Genomic DNA, 18,404 nt, shown 5'->3' with positions numbered 1-18,404 from the left:
TCTAAAATACGAACTCCAAATCTTCGAGTCTGAAATTAGGCGTTGATTGTTCAAACTTCGAATCCTAAAGTCTAATGTTCAAGACTTCAGATTCGAGGTTTGAAATTTTAGGTTCGAGATTTGAAGTTTGTTTATGTGGCGCTAAACATTAAATACTTTATAAATTTAAATTATGTTTTAAGTAGCACACCTAAAAGTTAGAGCTGTCAATATGGGTCGGCCCAGCCTATTTGAGTTAGCCCACACAGGCTTTGAGTTTGGCGGGTCAGGCCGGGCTGGTCTATCAAAATGATGGGCCAAAAAATACAAAGCCCACACCATTACTCTGTGAGCTGAGAGCCTCACGGGTCAGCCCACTTTTTAAAAAATAATATTTTATAATTTACTTTTAGAATGGTAATAAACATAAATATTATTAGACAATATTACATAGTGTTAATACTTGTTAATCAAGTCTTTAACACCCCAGAAAATACTCCTAATAGCGAGATTAATTAACTTTTGACATGATATCCTTTAAACCAAATAAAAATACTAATAAGTAATCTAAATAGTTGCATGTATTTGACGTACGGGCAAGCCCACGGGCTAGCCCAATCCACATTGTTCAAGCCCCAAGGGCAACGGGCTTATCCGGGCCGAGCTAAAAAGCCATGTTCTTGAACGAGCTCAAAAATTGATGCTCAACTCCATCAAATTATAGATCTGATCAAGTCGGACCGGCCCAACAGACCAGACCCATATTGACGGCTCTACTAAAAGCAACTTTTGTTAGTATAATATTAGTGTATGATATTATGTAACTTACCTTATTTTCTTATTAGTTAACCAACATATTTATATGTAATTAACTTTGAAATCATAGGTTATAGTGTAAAAAATTGACATTGTGATTAGGGTGTAGAAGTTGTAGGAAGTTAAATAATTAAGTTTTAAAGTTTTCATAGACAAGGTCAAAATTGCGCAAACATATCTTCCTTAATCAGAGGTTTCGATTTCGAGTTTTGAATATGAAATAAAAAAAAATTAATCGATAGCGCTTCCCTCGAATATACCCTGCACGATGTGAATTTAGATTAGTCGGACTCCAATATAAATACCGAACGGCCAGTAGAAACAAAAAAATAATATTAATGATTTAGGTTACCAATTTAAGCATTAAAAGTACCAAGACTTTGTCATATTTGGATTTTAGACTTTTTAAAAAATGGCAACGTCTAGTTCTTTGATTCATTGAAATTAATTTCCTCAACTAATTTCACATTTATTAGTCTTCCATTTTTAAGTCATAAATGTAATAGATTCGTATCTGAAAAAGGTTGACAATAATTATTTTAAAAAAAATTGACTTCTCGCAATATCGTTAGTGATGTTTCAAAAAATTTTTACGACCAAGTCAATAGCTCTACGAACGAATGAATCTAATAGATTTAAAAATTATAACTTTTATTGAAGTCTTTAGTTTTACTTTTCACAAGCCACCATTTCAAAATAATTATAATAATCATGTTAGCATTAGTTAAAGAAATTAAGGTGCTAATGTCTTTTTAGAATCATAAAACTTTGATTAAGCACCTTATTTTTTTGTTATTAGTTTCTAGACACGTGCGCGATACCTATACCATTCTAAAAAAAGGGTAGTCTGGTGCACAAAAGCTCGACTATGCATGAAGTTCGTGAAAGAACCAAACCACAAGGGTCTATTGTACGCAGCATTACTATGCACGAAGTTCGAGAAAGAGCCTAACCACAGGGGTCTATTGTACGCAGCGTTACTATGCATGAAGTTCGAGAAAGAGCCTAACCACAAGGGTCTATTGTACGCAGCGTTACTATGCACGAAGTTCGAGAAAGAGCCTAACCACAAGGGTCTATTGTACGCAGCGTTACTATGCACGAAGTTTGAGAAAGAGCCTAACCACAAGGGTCTATTGTATGCAGCGTTACTATGCACAAAGTTCGAGAAAGAGCCTAACCACAAAGGTCTATTGTACGCAGCGTTACTATGCACTTCTGCAATAGGTTGTTTCTATTTCACTCTTGCTCTAGTTTTGTAAAGAATAATATCGTTAGGAATGTGTTTGGTTGGTGAATAAAAAAAATATTTATACTAAACAAAAATAATTTCTTCACAAAAAGAAAATTTTCCAGAATTGCATAACATTAAAGTTAACAATATAGAACAAACTTTTCCTACTTTCATATTTCACCCTGATAGACTTTGGTAAATTAAAAAAAATAAAAAATCAACCAACATGTTCAGTGTACTTTTTTTTCTAGATAATACTCGTGTTCGAATAGCTCGATCGTAAGCTATTACATCATCGGTAATCTGCTACCTTCGACCAACACAAGTACGAGATAACTCTGCCTGACAAAATTGAAGCAAACGGAAAGAGATCACCTAGCATTTTTCAATCTCAGTTAAGATTTGGACCCTGATCTTTGTCGCGATACATGTTCGATGAAAATCTTGATTCCACCAAACTCTTCACTTGGTCCAGTCAATGTGCAGCAACAGCGAAATTTACCATGTTCATACGATACGCGCTCACTCATAATCGATATCTTGAAAATTACATTTGGATTATGAGTTGGGCGACGCCTTTTTTTGTGCAGCGTATTTCCCATATTTCTTCAACACGGAGTCTTCAGACGAAATATCCCATAGCTGTAAATGATAAGCGAAGATAAGTCTCAGCGTAAACGCTGGTTTATCAAGAATAAGCAAGAACAGCACTTGCATGTTCTTTATGTCGCGTTAAAGAGGACCTCGTTTCAAAAAAATGCAAAGCCTGGGGGCTTTACCAAGAGTTTCAAAAGGAACACAACGCACCTGCAAATTCCCTTTAGAGCCACCGATAGCAAGCAAAAAGGGGCAATCATCCGAGAAAGATACAGAGAAGACGGCTCCCTGATAAAAAATTAATCGAAAGGGGTCCTTATGATAGTTAGTATTTCGTCGATCAAAATGTATAAGCAACAGATTCAAGGAGATATATGCATCAAACTTGAATTTTCAAGAACGAAAAAACATTTGCGAACCACATACAGCTTTCGGATTCTTAGACGTGACACAAGAAGGTTGATTGTTGGTCAAATCCCATAATTTAACCTGCAGCACATTCATTAGATTAGTAACCATTGGAGTAGCTTTATAATAAGCAGTGAACAGACGTGAGAGAGTACCGTCTTGTCCGTGGAACCAGTTGCCAGAAGCTGTCAAGAATACACGAGCGAAGTGATTAACGCAAATATTGAGAAGGTAACATCGATTACAGGGAAAGGAAAAAAGCGAGGTTCCGCTTACATTTGGGACTAGGGGATTAAAGGACACCGAAGACGCTGCTTTATCATGAGCATGAATGGTGAAACTTGGCTTTGTCTCGGAAGTCGAATCAGAACTAGCAGCACGGATATCAAAACTACTGACTGTACCGTTCTCCAAGCTAGCCTGAAAATTTGACGGGGGTCAAGGGGAAACAGGATTACATGGCGTTTTGAATTTATCCAGTGTTAATTTTCATTCAAGTACATAGAGACATGGAGGGAGAAAAATACTTTTAATTTTCTGCACTAAATAATACGTTTCAAAAAGTTCAACGAGCAAAAAATAAAGCATGCGCGAGGGGAAAGTAAACTAATTGTCAAACTTATTTCAATATCACTCCACCCCGAACACATAGCATATTTACCTAACCAACGAACACAATCCTCCCATCCTTAGTTCCCACACCAAGGCTAAGCAAAACGTAGACAATCTCCCCACCAACGATTCCCATAACAGAATCAAAAGAATTATACTATCCTGTAGCATGCCAAAACAAACAAAGCCTCAACGTAGATCGAGTTAATCACAAACGCAGTTCAAGCACTGACCACAAATGAATGCTCCGAATGTGGATCCCAAGCCAGGCTTTCAACGTCGGCTCCAACTGAAAACTTATATCCACTGTGAGAGGGTTTCCTCCCATCTTTCTGCAAGACATGTTGCAAGTTGAATTAGCGTCTTAAAGTAAGAAATTAATCCAGTCCTAACTTTCAAGAATAAAAGGGGCAATAAGGAAAACGGAGAAGTGTTTAATCACCAAGCAAACTGTATGATCGAATGAACCGCTCAGAAGAATCTGTGGTGCAAATGGATTCCATGCAACTGCTTGAACCTGTCAAACATAGCAAGATCATGAATCTGCTTCTTTCAATAATTTGTAAGCAAGTTGGTCACTGATGTTCCGTAGGTAATTCAATTTTCATCAGTCAGATCCCCGAAATCTAGCAAAGACGAGATATTTAGACTGTATCTATGATTGAAATGCTTAAAGAACTGCTACATTTTTTTTGACTTCTACCTTGTCTGTATGGTCGTTCATAGTGAGATTACACGCTTCGGTAGTCACATCCCAAACCTTGACTGAATGATCAGCACTAGCACTAGCAAGTATATTCCTGCATAGGATGTTGAATAAGACAAAATCTGAAGTTTGATTAACCTCTCAGAGCGGCACTGGCAAATATCACACACTCATCGATCAAAATTCCATACCTATATTCCTTGTTCCAAGAAAGACCAAGTACTGCATCCGTGTGGCTATCCTTCTTGTATTTGATAGATTTCTGCAAGAGGAAAAATTGCAAAGTCGGTAAATGGCGCACAGAGGTAAGTTTCCTCAGAAGATCATTGAATACTCTGTAAGTTTTCAGCATTGGTATTTGGTGTTTATTAAATACTTCCCACAAAATTGACCATGTTTGCTGCCATTACGGACAAACAAAATGGTAGTTTAGAGTTAGTTTCTCTTCAAACCAAATAATAAGTCTCTCTCTTCATGTCTCTCTCTCACTCAAGAATAGCGTTGTCCACAAGGACAAATCGAAGAGGTTCACATCAAAGCTGGTGCTTGCAGTGCTCTTATTGACCAAAAGGATGTACTTGGATTAGGTATGCTTGCCATGTACGGCGTGCAGTAAAAACAGTAGCGGCATGGAGAGAGTTAACCAACAACATGGCAGTTGATCTGAACCCCAAGCCCTTTAAGGTAGCTGCTCGATTTGTTGGTATAAGCCCCTTTAAGGTACCACCTCAGGTTGCTCAAATGGCCATAAATTAGAGCCTCTCGGACAACTATTGCAGATAGTTCCTAATCCAGAATATCAAGCATCAAGGAACAGACCTATTATTGAAGAGCTGGCATGACGCACATGCATGATGTAAGAGAGACTATCGGAACTAGGCCATCTCCAATTGCCAACCCACTATTTTTTCCATTTTTTAAAATTTATTTATTAAGTGCGCATTAGCTTACTACTATATTCCAAATGCAATTCCCGGGAAACTAGCCCACAGTGACATGGAGAATGACCAACAACAACAACAACAACAAACCCAGTGTATTCCCACCTAGTGGGGTCTGGGGGGGTAAGATGTACGCAGTCCATACCTCTACCTCTAAAGAAGTAGAAAGGCTGTTTCCGATAGACCCCCGGCTCAAGGCACGAGATACCACCACACAAACACATAGTAAAGCACAGAAGCAGATTACATAACATAAATACGGCACCCATAAGTAATATAAAACAGAGGAAAGCAGAGGAAAGCACACAGATTCGTAATAAAACATGGAACACGGAACACGGAATCATAACAGGAATAAAACCCCCACCAAGTAATTCCCTACACTAGCGACCCAAACTGGCCCTAGTCCTCTGCCCTAATTTGCGTCCTCCAGACCTTCCTATCTAGGGTCATGTCCTCGGTGAGCTGTAACTGTTCCATGTCCCGCCTAATCACCTCACCCCAGTACTTCTTCGGCCTACCCCTACCCCGCCTAAAACCATCCAACGCTAGCCTCTCACACCTACGGACCGGGGCATCCATGCCCCTCCTCTTCACGTGTCCGAACCATCTCAATCGGGCTTCCCGCATCTTGCACTCCACTGAAGTCACACCAACCTTCTCCCGGATAGTCTCATTCCGAACTCTATCCCCTCTAGTCAGCCCACACATCCAGCGCAACATCCGCATTTCTGCCACCTTCATTTTTTGGATGTGGGAGTTCTTAACTGGCCAACACTCCGCTCCATACAACAAGGCCGGACGGACTACCACCCTGTAGAATTTGCCTTTAAGCTTGGGCGGCACCTTCTTATCACACAGCACCCCCGACGCGAGCTTCCACTTCATCCATCCCGCCCCAATACGGTGCGAGACATCCTCGTCAATCTCCCCGTTACTCTGGATCACGGACCCAAGATACTTGAAATTATCCTTCTTACATACCTCCTGTGCTTCCAGCTTCACTACTACCTCATTCTCCTGCCTCACGTCATTAAACTTGCATTCCACATACTCTGTCTTGCTTCTGCTCACCCTGAACCCTTTAGACTCAAGAGTTTGCCTCCACACCTCTAATTTGTCATTCACACCCCCTCGAGTCTCATCTATCAGAACTACATCGTCGGCAAAAAGCATACACCACGGCACCTCCCCTTGAATACGCCGCGTCAACACATCCATCACCAACGTAAACAAAAAGGGACTAAGAGTAGATCCCTGGTGCAATCCTGTCAGGACAGTAAAATGCTCTGAGTCTCCTCCCGCCGTCCTCACCTGGGTTTTCGCTCCATCATACATATCCTTAATTGCTCTGATATATGCCAGCGGTACTCCACTCACCTCCAAGCATCTCCAAAGCACCTCCCTGAGGACTTTGTCGTAAGCCTTCTCCAGGTCGATAAATACCATGTGCAGATCCTTCTTCCTTTCCCTATACTGTTCCACCAACCTCCGTACCAGGTGGATTGCCTCCGTCGTCGAGCGGCCGGGCATAAATCCGAACTGATTTTCCGAAATAGACACTATCCGTCTCAGCCTCACCTCGACCACTCTCTCCCAGATCTTCATAGAGTGACTCAATAACTTAATCCCCCTATAGTTATTGCAACTCTGAATGTCCCCCTTATTCTTATAGAGAGGGATCATGGCACTCCACCTCCAAGCCTCGGGCATCTTTGCCGTCCTGAAGATTTCATTAAACAATCCAGTCAACCACCTTACACCAGCCTCTCCAACGAACTTCCAAAACTCCACCGGTATCTCATCCGGCCCCGTCGCCCTACCCCTTCGCATCCTGCGAACAGCCTGTCTAACCTCTTCTACCTTAAAACGTCTACAATAGCTAAAATCCCGACACTCCTCTGAGTGCTCCAATTCTCCTAACACAATAGCTCTATCCCCTTCGTCATTTAAGAGCCTATGAAAGTACGACTGCCATCTATTCTTAATGTGGCCGTCCTCCACCAACACTCTACCATCCTCCCCCTTAATGCACCTCACCTGATCGAGGTCCCGACCCTTCTTCTCCCTAGCCTTAGCGAGTCTAAACAACTTAGCGAGAATGACCAAAGAAAATAATTGACGTATTTTTTATCTTTTAATCTAGAACAAATTTCAACTACTCAAGTTAACCTAGCATCTATGTTGTTCGGAATCTTCAAAAATGTTGACAGGTACGTGTTGGATCCTTCAATAGTAGAGCGTTTTAGAGGATCCGACAGAGGTGCAGTAACATATTGGAGAGTCTTAGCAACATAGCGTAGCATACAAGAGCATTCCAACTGAAAATTGGATCAAAGACAGTAGAAAGGTCAAATTGCTCAAATTACCTTTTTCCCTTTTTTCTTTATCTCATCAATGCCACCTAAAATAACAGATGGTTGCACCTCGTCTATCTACGGAGAAAGAAGATAGTGAGATATGGTGAGTAGTGACCCGGGAGTTCATAAACATCAGTGTGGAGTCACTTACTATGTCAATGTCCCAAATTTCGATTGCTGGTTCCATTGAACCCACAGCTATGAAATTACCTATTAACATATAGTTCGACAATTTGTTTATTAACATGAGTACATGAAAAGTTGCTTTCAAAAGTAACATATGTTCAAAACAAAAAAAAAATATACTTAGGCAGCATAAAGCTCAACTTCAAGCAGAAACATACCTCTCTCCCCGCCTTTAATAGGGCAATCGAGCCATGTTGTGCAAAGAGGAAAGGCAGGTATAATAAGAGCATGGTGAACATACATGCTTATTTCACCATCTGATAAATCTTCCACGATCATTATCTGTTGTCATGGATCAGAGTCGCAAATTAAAGGGTGGCCAAATGAAATTAAAAGGACCATACAGATTAAAGTAATATTAAGTTGTTGAGTCGTGAAGTAAGATTTTTACTTGCCTCGAGTTGACTGACATCATCCTCATTGGTAGCATAAACTATAACAGAATCATCCGGTCTTATTATCATGTCGTCATCATCTTCAGAGTCGTTATCCTGAAAGAAGAATTCTTCCAGTCAGTAGTACTTGAACGGTTACAACATGATGGAAGAACAAATTGATCACACTGTTAACCTTATCCTTGAGATATGGGTCCATGTCATTACTTGCATAGTACACATCTTTGAGTCCTGAACCAAAAAGCTCGATTCCTGACAATATCAAACACATGCCGAGAGAGACACGCAAACTACATTAAAATCCATTTAAATATGACATTAAGATAAAAGTTAGAAAATGTTTCCAAATAAAAATTGATATAAACTAGGTCTCGGAAAAAATTAATACGAAAAAATACTGCCAGTACATTAGATATAAAAATGAAGAGAAAAACTATGTTAACCCAAATCAACATATTAGCCAATGGACTAAACTTACCATCCTCCTCCTCATCATAGTTGTCCATGTCCAATTCCTTTAAACCATCTGTTATGTCATCGGTTCCTACAGACGCAACTTGTGTAGCCTTTCCAAGTGCATCAGCAGCCACTAATGCATGAGCAACTTCATCATCCTCATTTTCCTTGGATTCATCGACATTCATATCATCTTCAGCTTCCTTATCATCGCTATCTTCACTGGAATGGAAATAAAGAAACAGACTTTCAATAGTCGGGCAAAGCAAAGATTACACAGAACGTAAGTATCAAGTTTAATTCCAAAAATTAGACCCCCTCCGTTTCAATTTGTTTGCCTTCTTATGACTTGGCACGGATTTTTGAACGAAAAGAAGACTTTTGAATCCTGTGGTTTTAAATCAAAGATATGCAAATCTTGTGCCTTAAACATGTCATGTGGAAAGTTGGAATTAAGAAGTCGTCAAAAAAGAAAAGAGGCATTCTTTTTTAAAACGGACTAAAAAGGAAAGTGGACAAACAAATTGAAACAGAGGGAGTAGGCCTTAAATCAGTCAATGTTAATTACTTTTACGCACCGAAAAAGCTTTCTCTGTGAATTGTATGAATATGAGAAAAGCATCAGTGCTGCCGAATCAAACCACATGCAATGCACCACCTGGATGGTTTATTAATTCTGCTAAAGCTCACTTACACAAACTGAAACGGAGCCTAGAAGTGTGAACGAGCTTATTTCAGAAAGACATGCACTTAGAAGTGGGATCAAGGGTTTCAATCAAGACTATATATTAAGAAGTCATCAACCAGCCTCAAAGAAGGTTGGTTATAAGGATTACGAATTCTAGCTGAAACAAGTCAGGCCAATTTGGATTCCCGACACTTTCTCCTGGGAGGGGAAAGAGATTGGGGAAAGACAAAATGAAAAATAATACCGTTTATCGAGGAGACCACTCTTCAAAAGCTCCTCAATTTCTTCATTCGAAGGGGGCTCAGCCTCAGCTGGGACTGCCTTTGCAACCCCTTTTGGAACCCATGAAATAGCTGCTATCATTCTTACACTGGTTTATCTACATCAACAAGCAAAGACCCATTATGAGAAGAAGTTAACAAGAATAATCAAGGAAATTCACAAAGGAAATCAAAAGTATTTATGAAAGACAAATACGATAGGTGAAGAAAACATGAAAACAAAACAGAACATTCAAAGAAAAGAAACAATAGAAACAACGAAATAATGCAGCTACTGAAAAGAAAATACTAATACCACAACAGACACAGTGCTCCCACCAAGGCTAAACCCGCCGAAAAGCGAGTCAAAGCTCAACTAGCCACCTCCCACCGGCAACAGGTACCGTAGCACGTAACTGTCCATCAAGGCTAGAACAAATGAAAACTACCTACTAAATTTATACTCTAATCCGCGAGCTCCCAGCTCTCACCAAGCCTAAAAAACAAGTGAAACCCAACTTCCTACTAACCTTCTATACTAATTCGCAAGCTAATAGCTCTAAACAAGCCTAAGCCTGCCAAAAAGCAAGTCAAACCTCAACTACCTACTAACCTTCTACCCTAATCCACGTGCTCACGGCTCTAACAAAGCCTAAACCCACCAAAAACGAGTCAAGTTCAACTACATAAGACTGATACTACAATAAATACAACGCTACCAGACTCCCACCAAGTCTGAACCGCCAAAAAGCAAGTCAAAGCTCAACAACATACTAACATTCTACCCTAATCCGCAAGCGCCCAGCTCTAACCAAGCCAAAACCCGCCGAAAAGCGAGTCAAAGTTCAACTACATAAAACTAGTAGTATAATAAACATAGCACTTCCAGGCTCCAACCAGCTTGAACCCTCCGAAAAGCAAGTAGAAGCTCCACTACCTACTAATCTTCTATCCTAATCCGCGAGCTCTCAGCTCTAACCAAGCCTAAACCCACAAAAGCGAGTCAGAAGCTCAACTACATACTAAACTTCTACCATAATCCGCAACCTCTGACTCTCCTATCTAAGGTCGTCTATACACTTGTGCGATTCCACTACTAAGAAAAGACATGCATAAGACAAATACTACAACAGATACAATGCTCCCAAGCTCCCACCAAGCTTGAACCTGCGAAAAGCGAGAAAAAGCTGAACTAATCTTCTACTCTAATCCGCGAGCTCCCAACGGCCAGCTCAAACAAGCCTAAACCCATCGAAAAAACAAGTCAAAGCTCAACTACCTACTAATCTTCTACCCTACTCTGCAAGCTCCCAGCTCTACCAAGCCTAAACCTACCAAAAAAATCGAGTCAAAAGATCAACTACCTACTCCGCAAGCTCTCATCTCCCACCCAGCCCGAACCCTCCAAAAAGTGAGTCAAAGCTCAACTACCTACTAATCTTCTATCCTAATCCGCAAGCTTCCAGCTCTAACCAAGCCTAAACCCGCCAAAAAAATCGAGTCAACAACTACCTACTAATCTTCTATCCTACTCCGCGAGCTCTCAGCTCCCACGAAGCCCGAATCCGCCAAAAAGTGAGTCAAAGCTCAACTACCTACTAACGTTCTATCCTAATCCGCAAGCTCCAAGCTCTAACCAAGCCTAAACCAGCTGAAAACAAGCCAAAACTCAAATACCCACTAATCTTCTATACTAATCAACGAGCTCCCAGCTCCTAACCAAGCCTAAAACCCACCAAAAAGCAAGCTAAAGCTCAACTACCTGCTAATCTTCTATCCTAATCCACGAGCTGCCAGATCCCACCAAGCCTGAAACCCCCGAATAAAGCGAGTCAAAAGCTCAACTACCCACTAATCTTCTATCCTAATCCGCGAGCTCCCAGCTCTAACCAAGCCTAAACCAACCAAAAAGCAAGTCAAAGCTCAACTACCTACTAATCTTCTACCCTAATCCGCAAGCTCTCAGCTCTCACCAAGCCTAAACCCGCCAAAGAGCGAATCAAAAGCTCAACTACCTACTAATCTTCTATCCTACTCCGCGAGCTCTCATCTCCCACCCAGCCTGAACCCGCCAAAAAGTGAGTCAAAGCTCAACTACCTGCTAATCTTCTACCCTAATCCGCGAGCTCTCAGCTCTCACCATGCCTAAACCCGACTAGAAAGAGCCAGAGCTCAACTAAATACCAACCTTCTACCATAATCGGCAACCTCTATACGCTCCTATCTAAGGTCCTATGTACTCACACTACTTAGAAAGTATTTGTATAATGCCAAATATTACAATATTTTCAACATAAATAAGCAAATAAAAGAAAACACATTTTGCATATAACCTTAAAAGATCAAAATAATCTGAAAAATTACATAAAAATTATTTTTTTATTATATAAAATTATTCAAAAATAAATTTTAGTTGAATTATATTAGAAACAGTAAGAAAAATTATACCGGAGTTTCGTCGGAGAATGGTGGCGGCGGCTGCTATTTTTGGTAGGAATTTTTAAGTTGGAAGACGATGAGTTTTTATATAGAGAGGGTATTTTCGAAATAAAAAGAAGTTTTCAGGGGTATATTTGGTAATCGGGTCGGGATGGATAAAGATTTTGGGCCTATTTATTAATGTCTCAATATGTCTTATATCAGTAAGTTCGTTGTCAAAGTATCATTTCGTTGGAATGCTTGCATATATATATATATATATATATATATATATAACGCTCTTTGGTTACGCATTGGTGCAACATTACATGTTTGACGAAACCTTAAATATCAAATTTAACTTTTAAAGAACACGTGAATTGTATCAATACATATTCGTATAGATATCATGAAAGACCTCATATAATGATATTAAACTCGAAACATGTATACATACATGTATACATGTATCATGGAAGACATATATGACTCTACGAGCAGATAACATGAAAGGCTCGACACAATTTCAATCATATACTTTAAAGGATGCTAGGGTGCAATACTCGAAGAACTATAAGAAACTACATATGTCGATATGAAACCTGAGACATGTAGAAAACATATACAATATGGACACATATGACTTTACAAATAGCTATGCATGAATACTTGAGGCATATAGATTGTATACTCATGAAGAGAATCTAGTTTTTTTTTTTTTATTACCGTGGTGCCCAGGCTAGCTTGCGCGAACTTTGACTAATTTCACGGAATACCTGTCATCTCCCACTAGCAACAGGTACCAAGTGACTCTATAGATTGTATACTCGTGAAGACAATTTTATCTTATACTTAGACTCTTTGTATCCATGGATCTTTGGAGTCGTGAGATAACATAACGCGTAAAAAGACACATGAGCATGACATTTTAAACGCAAACTTGAATTTATAAAGTATATATACATATATATCACTTTTTGTATATCACTTGTATCCCCCTCACCCTTTCAATTCAATCTTGTTCATGAGTAGTCACAATTTTACCTTTTGAAACACTTATTGATATGAAAGTCGCTAGATAACATAACACGTAAGAATACATATGAGCGTGACATTTTAAACGCGAACTTGAACTTGTAAAGTATATATACATATACACATTTTTTGTATATCACTTGTATCCGCCTCACCCATTCAATTCAAATCTCATTCATGAGTAGTCACAATTTTACCTTTTGAAACATTTATTGATATGAAAGTCGCTAGATAACATAACACGTAAGAAGACATATGAGCGTGACATTTTAAACGCGAACTTGAACTTGTAAAGTATATATACATATACACATTTTTTGTATATCACTTGTATCCGCCTCACCCATTCAATTCAAATCTCATTCATGAGTAGTCACAATTTTACCTTTTGAAACATTTATTGATATGAAAGTCGCTAGATAACATGACGCGTAAGAAGACATATGAGCGTGACATTTTAAATGCGAACTTGAACTTGTAAAGTATATACGTATATCATTTTTTGTATATCACTTGTATCACTTTCACCCTTTCAATTCAATCTTGTTCATGACAAGTCACAATTTTACCTTTTGAAATATTTATGATATGAAACCTATCTTGTTCTATTTTCCATGAAATTGCCATTCCCAAATTGACTAGGATTCCCACTTTAATATTCATCCATTAATTTGGTCCCCCAATAAAAGTGACAACAAATGTCATTCCCTATAACTACTTTTTCTTTTTTCTTTTCTTAGTATTATATTCTTTTTACAATGAAAAGTTTGTTTTGGTCGATATGGAAACCCATGTTCTGTCTCAAGAGGAATATTAGATTAAAAAAAACTATTAATTAAGCAATTCAATTATAGCATCAAAGACTGTGGTGGAGTGGAACGATAAGTAATTTTTTATATTTGATCAGAGGTTTCATGTTCGAATTCACGAATTATGTTTTGATAGGAAGTGTTTTACCTCGACGTGAGATTTTTCAACGTGAATCCAAATTATACTTTTTTTACTTTTAATTGTTGATTGATAGTAGCTAATGTGATCAATAGTTTTAATAGAGTAAAGCATCTAGTATTCTTCCGAACTATGATCAAATTTGCTACGACTCACTCCAACTTCACGGGGTCCCTACTACCCTCTTGAACTAAATTTTAGCGAATTTTTGTTATCCTTTTTAGCTGACGTGACACCTTTTTATCAATCTTTTTAGCTGGCATGACACCTTTGACGCGAGCCTCATTTTATAATGAAGATCATAGATAAGATTTGACTAAGACTTTAATGTACTACCTAGAAGTTAAAGCAAGTAGCTAGCAAACTAGCAATAAAAGGATCAAGGTCGTGGTCAGATGGATAAGATTCTTGTTTACCCTAATCGGAATCTCATGAGGTATGAAAATATTGCTAATATAAACTACTTTCTCGTCATACTTAATTTGATATACTTTACTTTAATCGAAACTCTATCAGAATTAGTCGATCTCTACCTTGACAAGATAAACATCTATAAGACGAGACTACACTTAGGAGTACTTCCTCTCTTTAATAAACCTTACACGATGCGAATTCTGATAATTCAAGTCTTAATATAAATATCATATACCGATCGGACCCAGGGGCGGAGCCAGTCTTTGGCTAGGGTTCATCCGAATCCAGTTCGACTAAAAAATATACCATCTATACATGATTAAAATTATTTTTTATATATTTATAGTAGGTTTCGTACCCCTTTTAGCTAGATTTTCTTCAAATATTGAACTCCTTAATTAAAATCCCGACTCAGCCTTCGACCTGACCAAAAGATACAAGAGAAGAGAATATGTGCTCAACATGACTAGTCAGAACATGACATCCAATGAATTTGTTTCATGTAACTATCATCCCCAATTCATCATCCTTCCAAGATTCAATTATAACCATCAATAAAAGTTTGTAAAAATTTTGGTATCTGATTCTTTTTTTTATTTCTTCCTCTTCATCCATAGGCCAATGAATATGTAAAGTGAATAAAATATTAAATTGTTACTACAACCATTCAAATTGATCCATATGTATAAGGTCAAATCTAAGGTCAAATCTAGGGGTGGGCATAAAATATTGAAAATCAAATTATCGAATCGAATAAAAAAATTTGGTAATTGGTATTCGCTATATATATATACATGGGCGGACCGACGTGCAATTTTCGGGTGCTCGAGCACCTACTAAACTCGATGTAGAAGAGGTATAATTATATAAGAAAAAGTGAAAAAATGGTAAAATATATACAAAAACACCTAGAGAACAAAAACATGGTTGGTTGCTCTGGTTTTAGACATAACTTTCATGTTTTTCATGCTGGGATGAATCCCTGCAGCTGTATTGTTTAGTACATTTTTTTTAGCACCCACAACCTAAAAAAGCTGGGTCTGCCACTATATATATATATTACAATATGTCTAACAATCCAATAGACAGTAGTATTAGTCATCCCAAAGAATCTTGTGGACCTTGGTAATATATTCGTAAAAAGCACAAAAAAAAAATACTAGATAGGATTTCTATTAAATATACTCTTTGAATTTTAAACATAGTTTTCACATGTTCAACTTTAATATGGTAATTTACGGATTACTGAATTATCGAACCGATTATAAGTATAGTACATGGTATCTGTTCTTAAATATCGATTACCAAATTATCAAATTGGAACTTTAAAAATATCGTACCAAATACCGAACACCCACCCCTAATCAAATCTACCTTTTTGATAGTAGATGTGATTGCATGCATGCATGCACCTACTATTTTTTACTAATTTGTACAAGATAATTTTTTCTCATAAATCAAGACGTTCTAGTCAATTTTTATTCACCTAGATTAATTTTACGAGGTGTTCTCATCAGTTTTCGTACACCTGAATTAATTTTACAAAGTATTTGTTTTATATCTTCTCATCACCAGCAAAAATAGTGATTAACTTTATTCACCGAGACTTGAACAGATAAAACAAATTACCTAATATATATTTTTTTCTTTGTTGAAATTTTAACCTGAATTGTTATGATTCTCAACTTACGTTTGATAATCAAGATGTTCTGATCAGTTTTCATGTACCTTGATTAATTTTTATGAACTGTTTGTTATATATCTTTTCAGTACCAACAAAAATATCGAGTAACTTTATTTAGCAAGATTTAAACGGATGAAAGAAATTATTTAGTATGTATTTTTATTTTCATTAAAATTTAAACATGAAATGTCATGATTCTCGACTCACGTCATTTTAAGATAATTTGGCATCTAAATAATAGTAATAACAAAAAGTTGTAGTATTTAAAAAGTAACGATTTGCTATTTTTATATATATACCAAACAATGTTGGATTTCTTGTCATTTTTTTATATATATTAATTAGTATTGTTTTTAGTGCTAAGAATCTTTTTTAACTTTTTTTGCTTTGATTACCACTTCGATTAGCCACGAATTTTTGTGTTTATATGCATATAAAATGCATGTAATTTAAGTAACCTTTTGATAATACCAACACCAATCATTTATGCAGTACAATTTTAAAAAAATTATTATTATTATTATTATTATTATTATTGTTGTTGTAATTATTATTATTATTATATAATGGAGCCCCCTAGCTCTGCCTTATCTACAACTAAACAATAGTAAAAATAAATTAACAAATCTGCTATAACATATTAAAATATATTGATAGTTTATCATATACAAATATTACATATGTAATATATAAGTTAAAATATGTTCGTAGAACATATAAGGGAAACGAATTGAAATATATCTGAACTTTGACAAAATTTGTTGTAACATGTCTCAACTTTGCGAGGGTCCAATGGCCCTCTCAACAATTTATTTTCGTATTTCAGTGGCATATATTTGTCCAACTGGATCACTGTGTGAATACACGCACACTTACGTGTAAGAGTCTAAAGTGGTCCAGCTAGATAAATATATGCTACAGAAATACGGTAATAAATAATCGAGGGGGTCATAAAACCCCCACAAAATTGAGACGTGTTATAGTAAATTTCGCAAAAATTTAGGTATATTTGTGATTCTTTTCCCGAACATATAACTTTTTTGGTTTTTTTCACTATTTTTTTGAATTTTTTTTTTTTGCATTTTTGCTTTTAGTTGTGAGAAGTGACCATCATGTGTGGATTTATTGACCATTAAGGCCCTTTTTCTTTTTCAAAATTGAGTAGAATATACATTCTTATTCCTTTTTTTTTTTTTCAAATATTTTTCTTCTTATGTAACTTGCAAAACAAAAATAAATTTCATCTTCACAACCATCATCTACATATTTATTTACTATTTTTTGAAGATTCATTACATATAAATTTGAAAAAATAATTTGGCCAACTTGGATGAAAAATGCGAGGATTAGTAGTAGCAAAATTGTCAACTATTAAATTCTTAATTAAGACATTATTATGATGATTACGAGATTGATTAGTAATAATTAATTTATTTTAATTAAAATTCAACTCTAGTAGTTATCTAATAAATAATATAATATAATAATGTCATTTTCTAATTCATGGTCCATGACCTTTCATTGTTGGCTTTTACCTTTTTAGCTTTTGGTGCCCTTTCTGTTTTTTAAAATATAAATATTTCTCTCGGTGTTCAGTAGTTGCATAAGAATTTAACTAAATTTGAATTCATGCGTTACAGGGTTTATTTTAAGGAACAACGGATTTTATATGATTTTTTTCAATCATAGGTGTTCGAATCCGAAAATCTGTGATAGATGGAGATATTTTGATCATTCCACCACAATCCGTGTTGGTTATATTGCAACTCATATAAAATTTGTATTTGCAATTTTTCTTTTCTTTGAATTAATTATTTAATGCTATCATTGTTATTGGACATTGACTACTTACCTGCTAAAAGGAGGCGGATTCAAGATTTTTATTATTATATAGCGTTTTCAAATTAATATACAATAATAACGTAACCAAATTAATAAATTGGGTTTTGAGTTAAATGTTCACATACATTTAATTAATTTTTTAATAAAAAAACATTATCTAGGCAAAAGTTATTGAGTTCGTATTATTCTTAAACTAAATTTTAGCATATTTTTGTCATCCTTTACGGCTGACGTGACACCTTTGATGTGCGGCCCATGTTATGTAGTAAAAGTGTCATGTCAGCACAAAAAAGTGACAAAAATGCATTAAAATTGAGTTCAGGGAGTAATATGACGCCTGTGAAGTTGGAGTATGTCGGAGCAATTTTGGCCATAGTTCGGGGGGTACTGGATGTTTATCTCTCCGTATGAACCAGTTGCCATTG

The 18,404-nt window shown here is 36.8% G+C and overlaps 1 protein-coding gene across 4 annotated transcripts; it reads right to left on the bottom strand.

Moving 5' to 3' along the window:
* Nucleotides 1–2,124: 2,124 nt before the first annotated feature.
* On the bottom strand, nucleotides 2,125–12,243 carry LOC107870136 (periodic tryptophan protein 1 homolog). 4 transcript variants are annotated; one of them, XM_047412409.1, is made up of 17 exons: nucleotides 12,087–12,243; nucleotides 9,623–9,757; nucleotides 8,713–8,912; nucleotides 8,410–8,486; nucleotides 8,235–8,330; nucleotides 7,998–8,121; nucleotides 7,805–7,863; nucleotides 7,663–7,728; nucleotides 4,544–4,614; nucleotides 4,350–4,446; nucleotides 4,089–4,163; nucleotides 3,880–3,978; nucleotides 3,311–3,454; nucleotides 3,190–3,219; nucleotides 3,053–3,115; nucleotides 2,837–2,914; nucleotides 2,125–2,671 (listed from the first exon to the last, which is right to left on the bottom strand). In XM_047412409.1, the coding sequence occupies exons 2-17, from the start codon at nucleotides 9,739–9,741 to the stop codon at nucleotides 2,588–2,590; spliced, it is 1,482 nt and encodes a 493-aa protein (XP_047268365.1). In that variant the 5' UTR covers nucleotides 9,742–9,757; nucleotides 12,087–12,243; the 3' UTR covers nucleotides 2,125–2,587. The 4 variants fall into 4 exon arrangements, with proteins under 4 accessions (XP_047268365.1, XP_047268366.1, XP_047268367.1 ...); XM_047412410.1 differs by lacking the exon at nucleotides 12,087–12,243 and adding an exon at nucleotides 9,955–11,008; XM_047412411.1 differs by lacking the exon at nucleotides 12,087–12,243 and adding an exon at nucleotides 9,269–9,401 and having other exon boundaries at nucleotides 9,623–9,759.
* Between the last annotated feature and the right edge of the window lie 6,161 nt (nucleotides 12,244–18,404).

The sequence above is a fragment of the Capsicum annuum genome, chromosome 5, assembly GCF_002878395.1.
Source record: "Capsicum annuum cultivar UCD-10X-F1 chromosome 5, UCD10Xv1.1, whole genome shotgun sequence".
Taxonomy (NCBI): domain Eukaryota; kingdom Viridiplantae; phylum Streptophyta; class Magnoliopsida; order Solanales; family Solanaceae; genus Capsicum; species Capsicum annuum.
The sequence above is the reverse complement of the archived record's forward strand: the minus strand, read 5'-3'. Positions and strand labels throughout refer to the sequence as shown.

What these genes read in the sequence shown, in the direction of transcription:
- LOC107870136 (XM_047412409.1), bottom strand. Translation starts at nt 9,741, where the DNA reads ATGATAGCAGCTATTTCATGGGTTCCAAAAGGGGTTGCAAAGGCAGTC. An exon ending in TCGATCATACAGTTTGCTTG is followed by an intron (nt 3,979 to 4,088) that starts GTGATTAAACAC and finishes CATGTCTTGCAG; the next exon opens with AAAGATGGGAGGAAACCCTC. An exon ending in ATTCGGAGCATTCATTTGTG is followed by an intron (nt 3,455 to 3,879) that starts GTCAGTGCTTGA and finishes TCAAATTTTCAG; the next exon opens with GCTAGCTTGGAGAACGGTAC.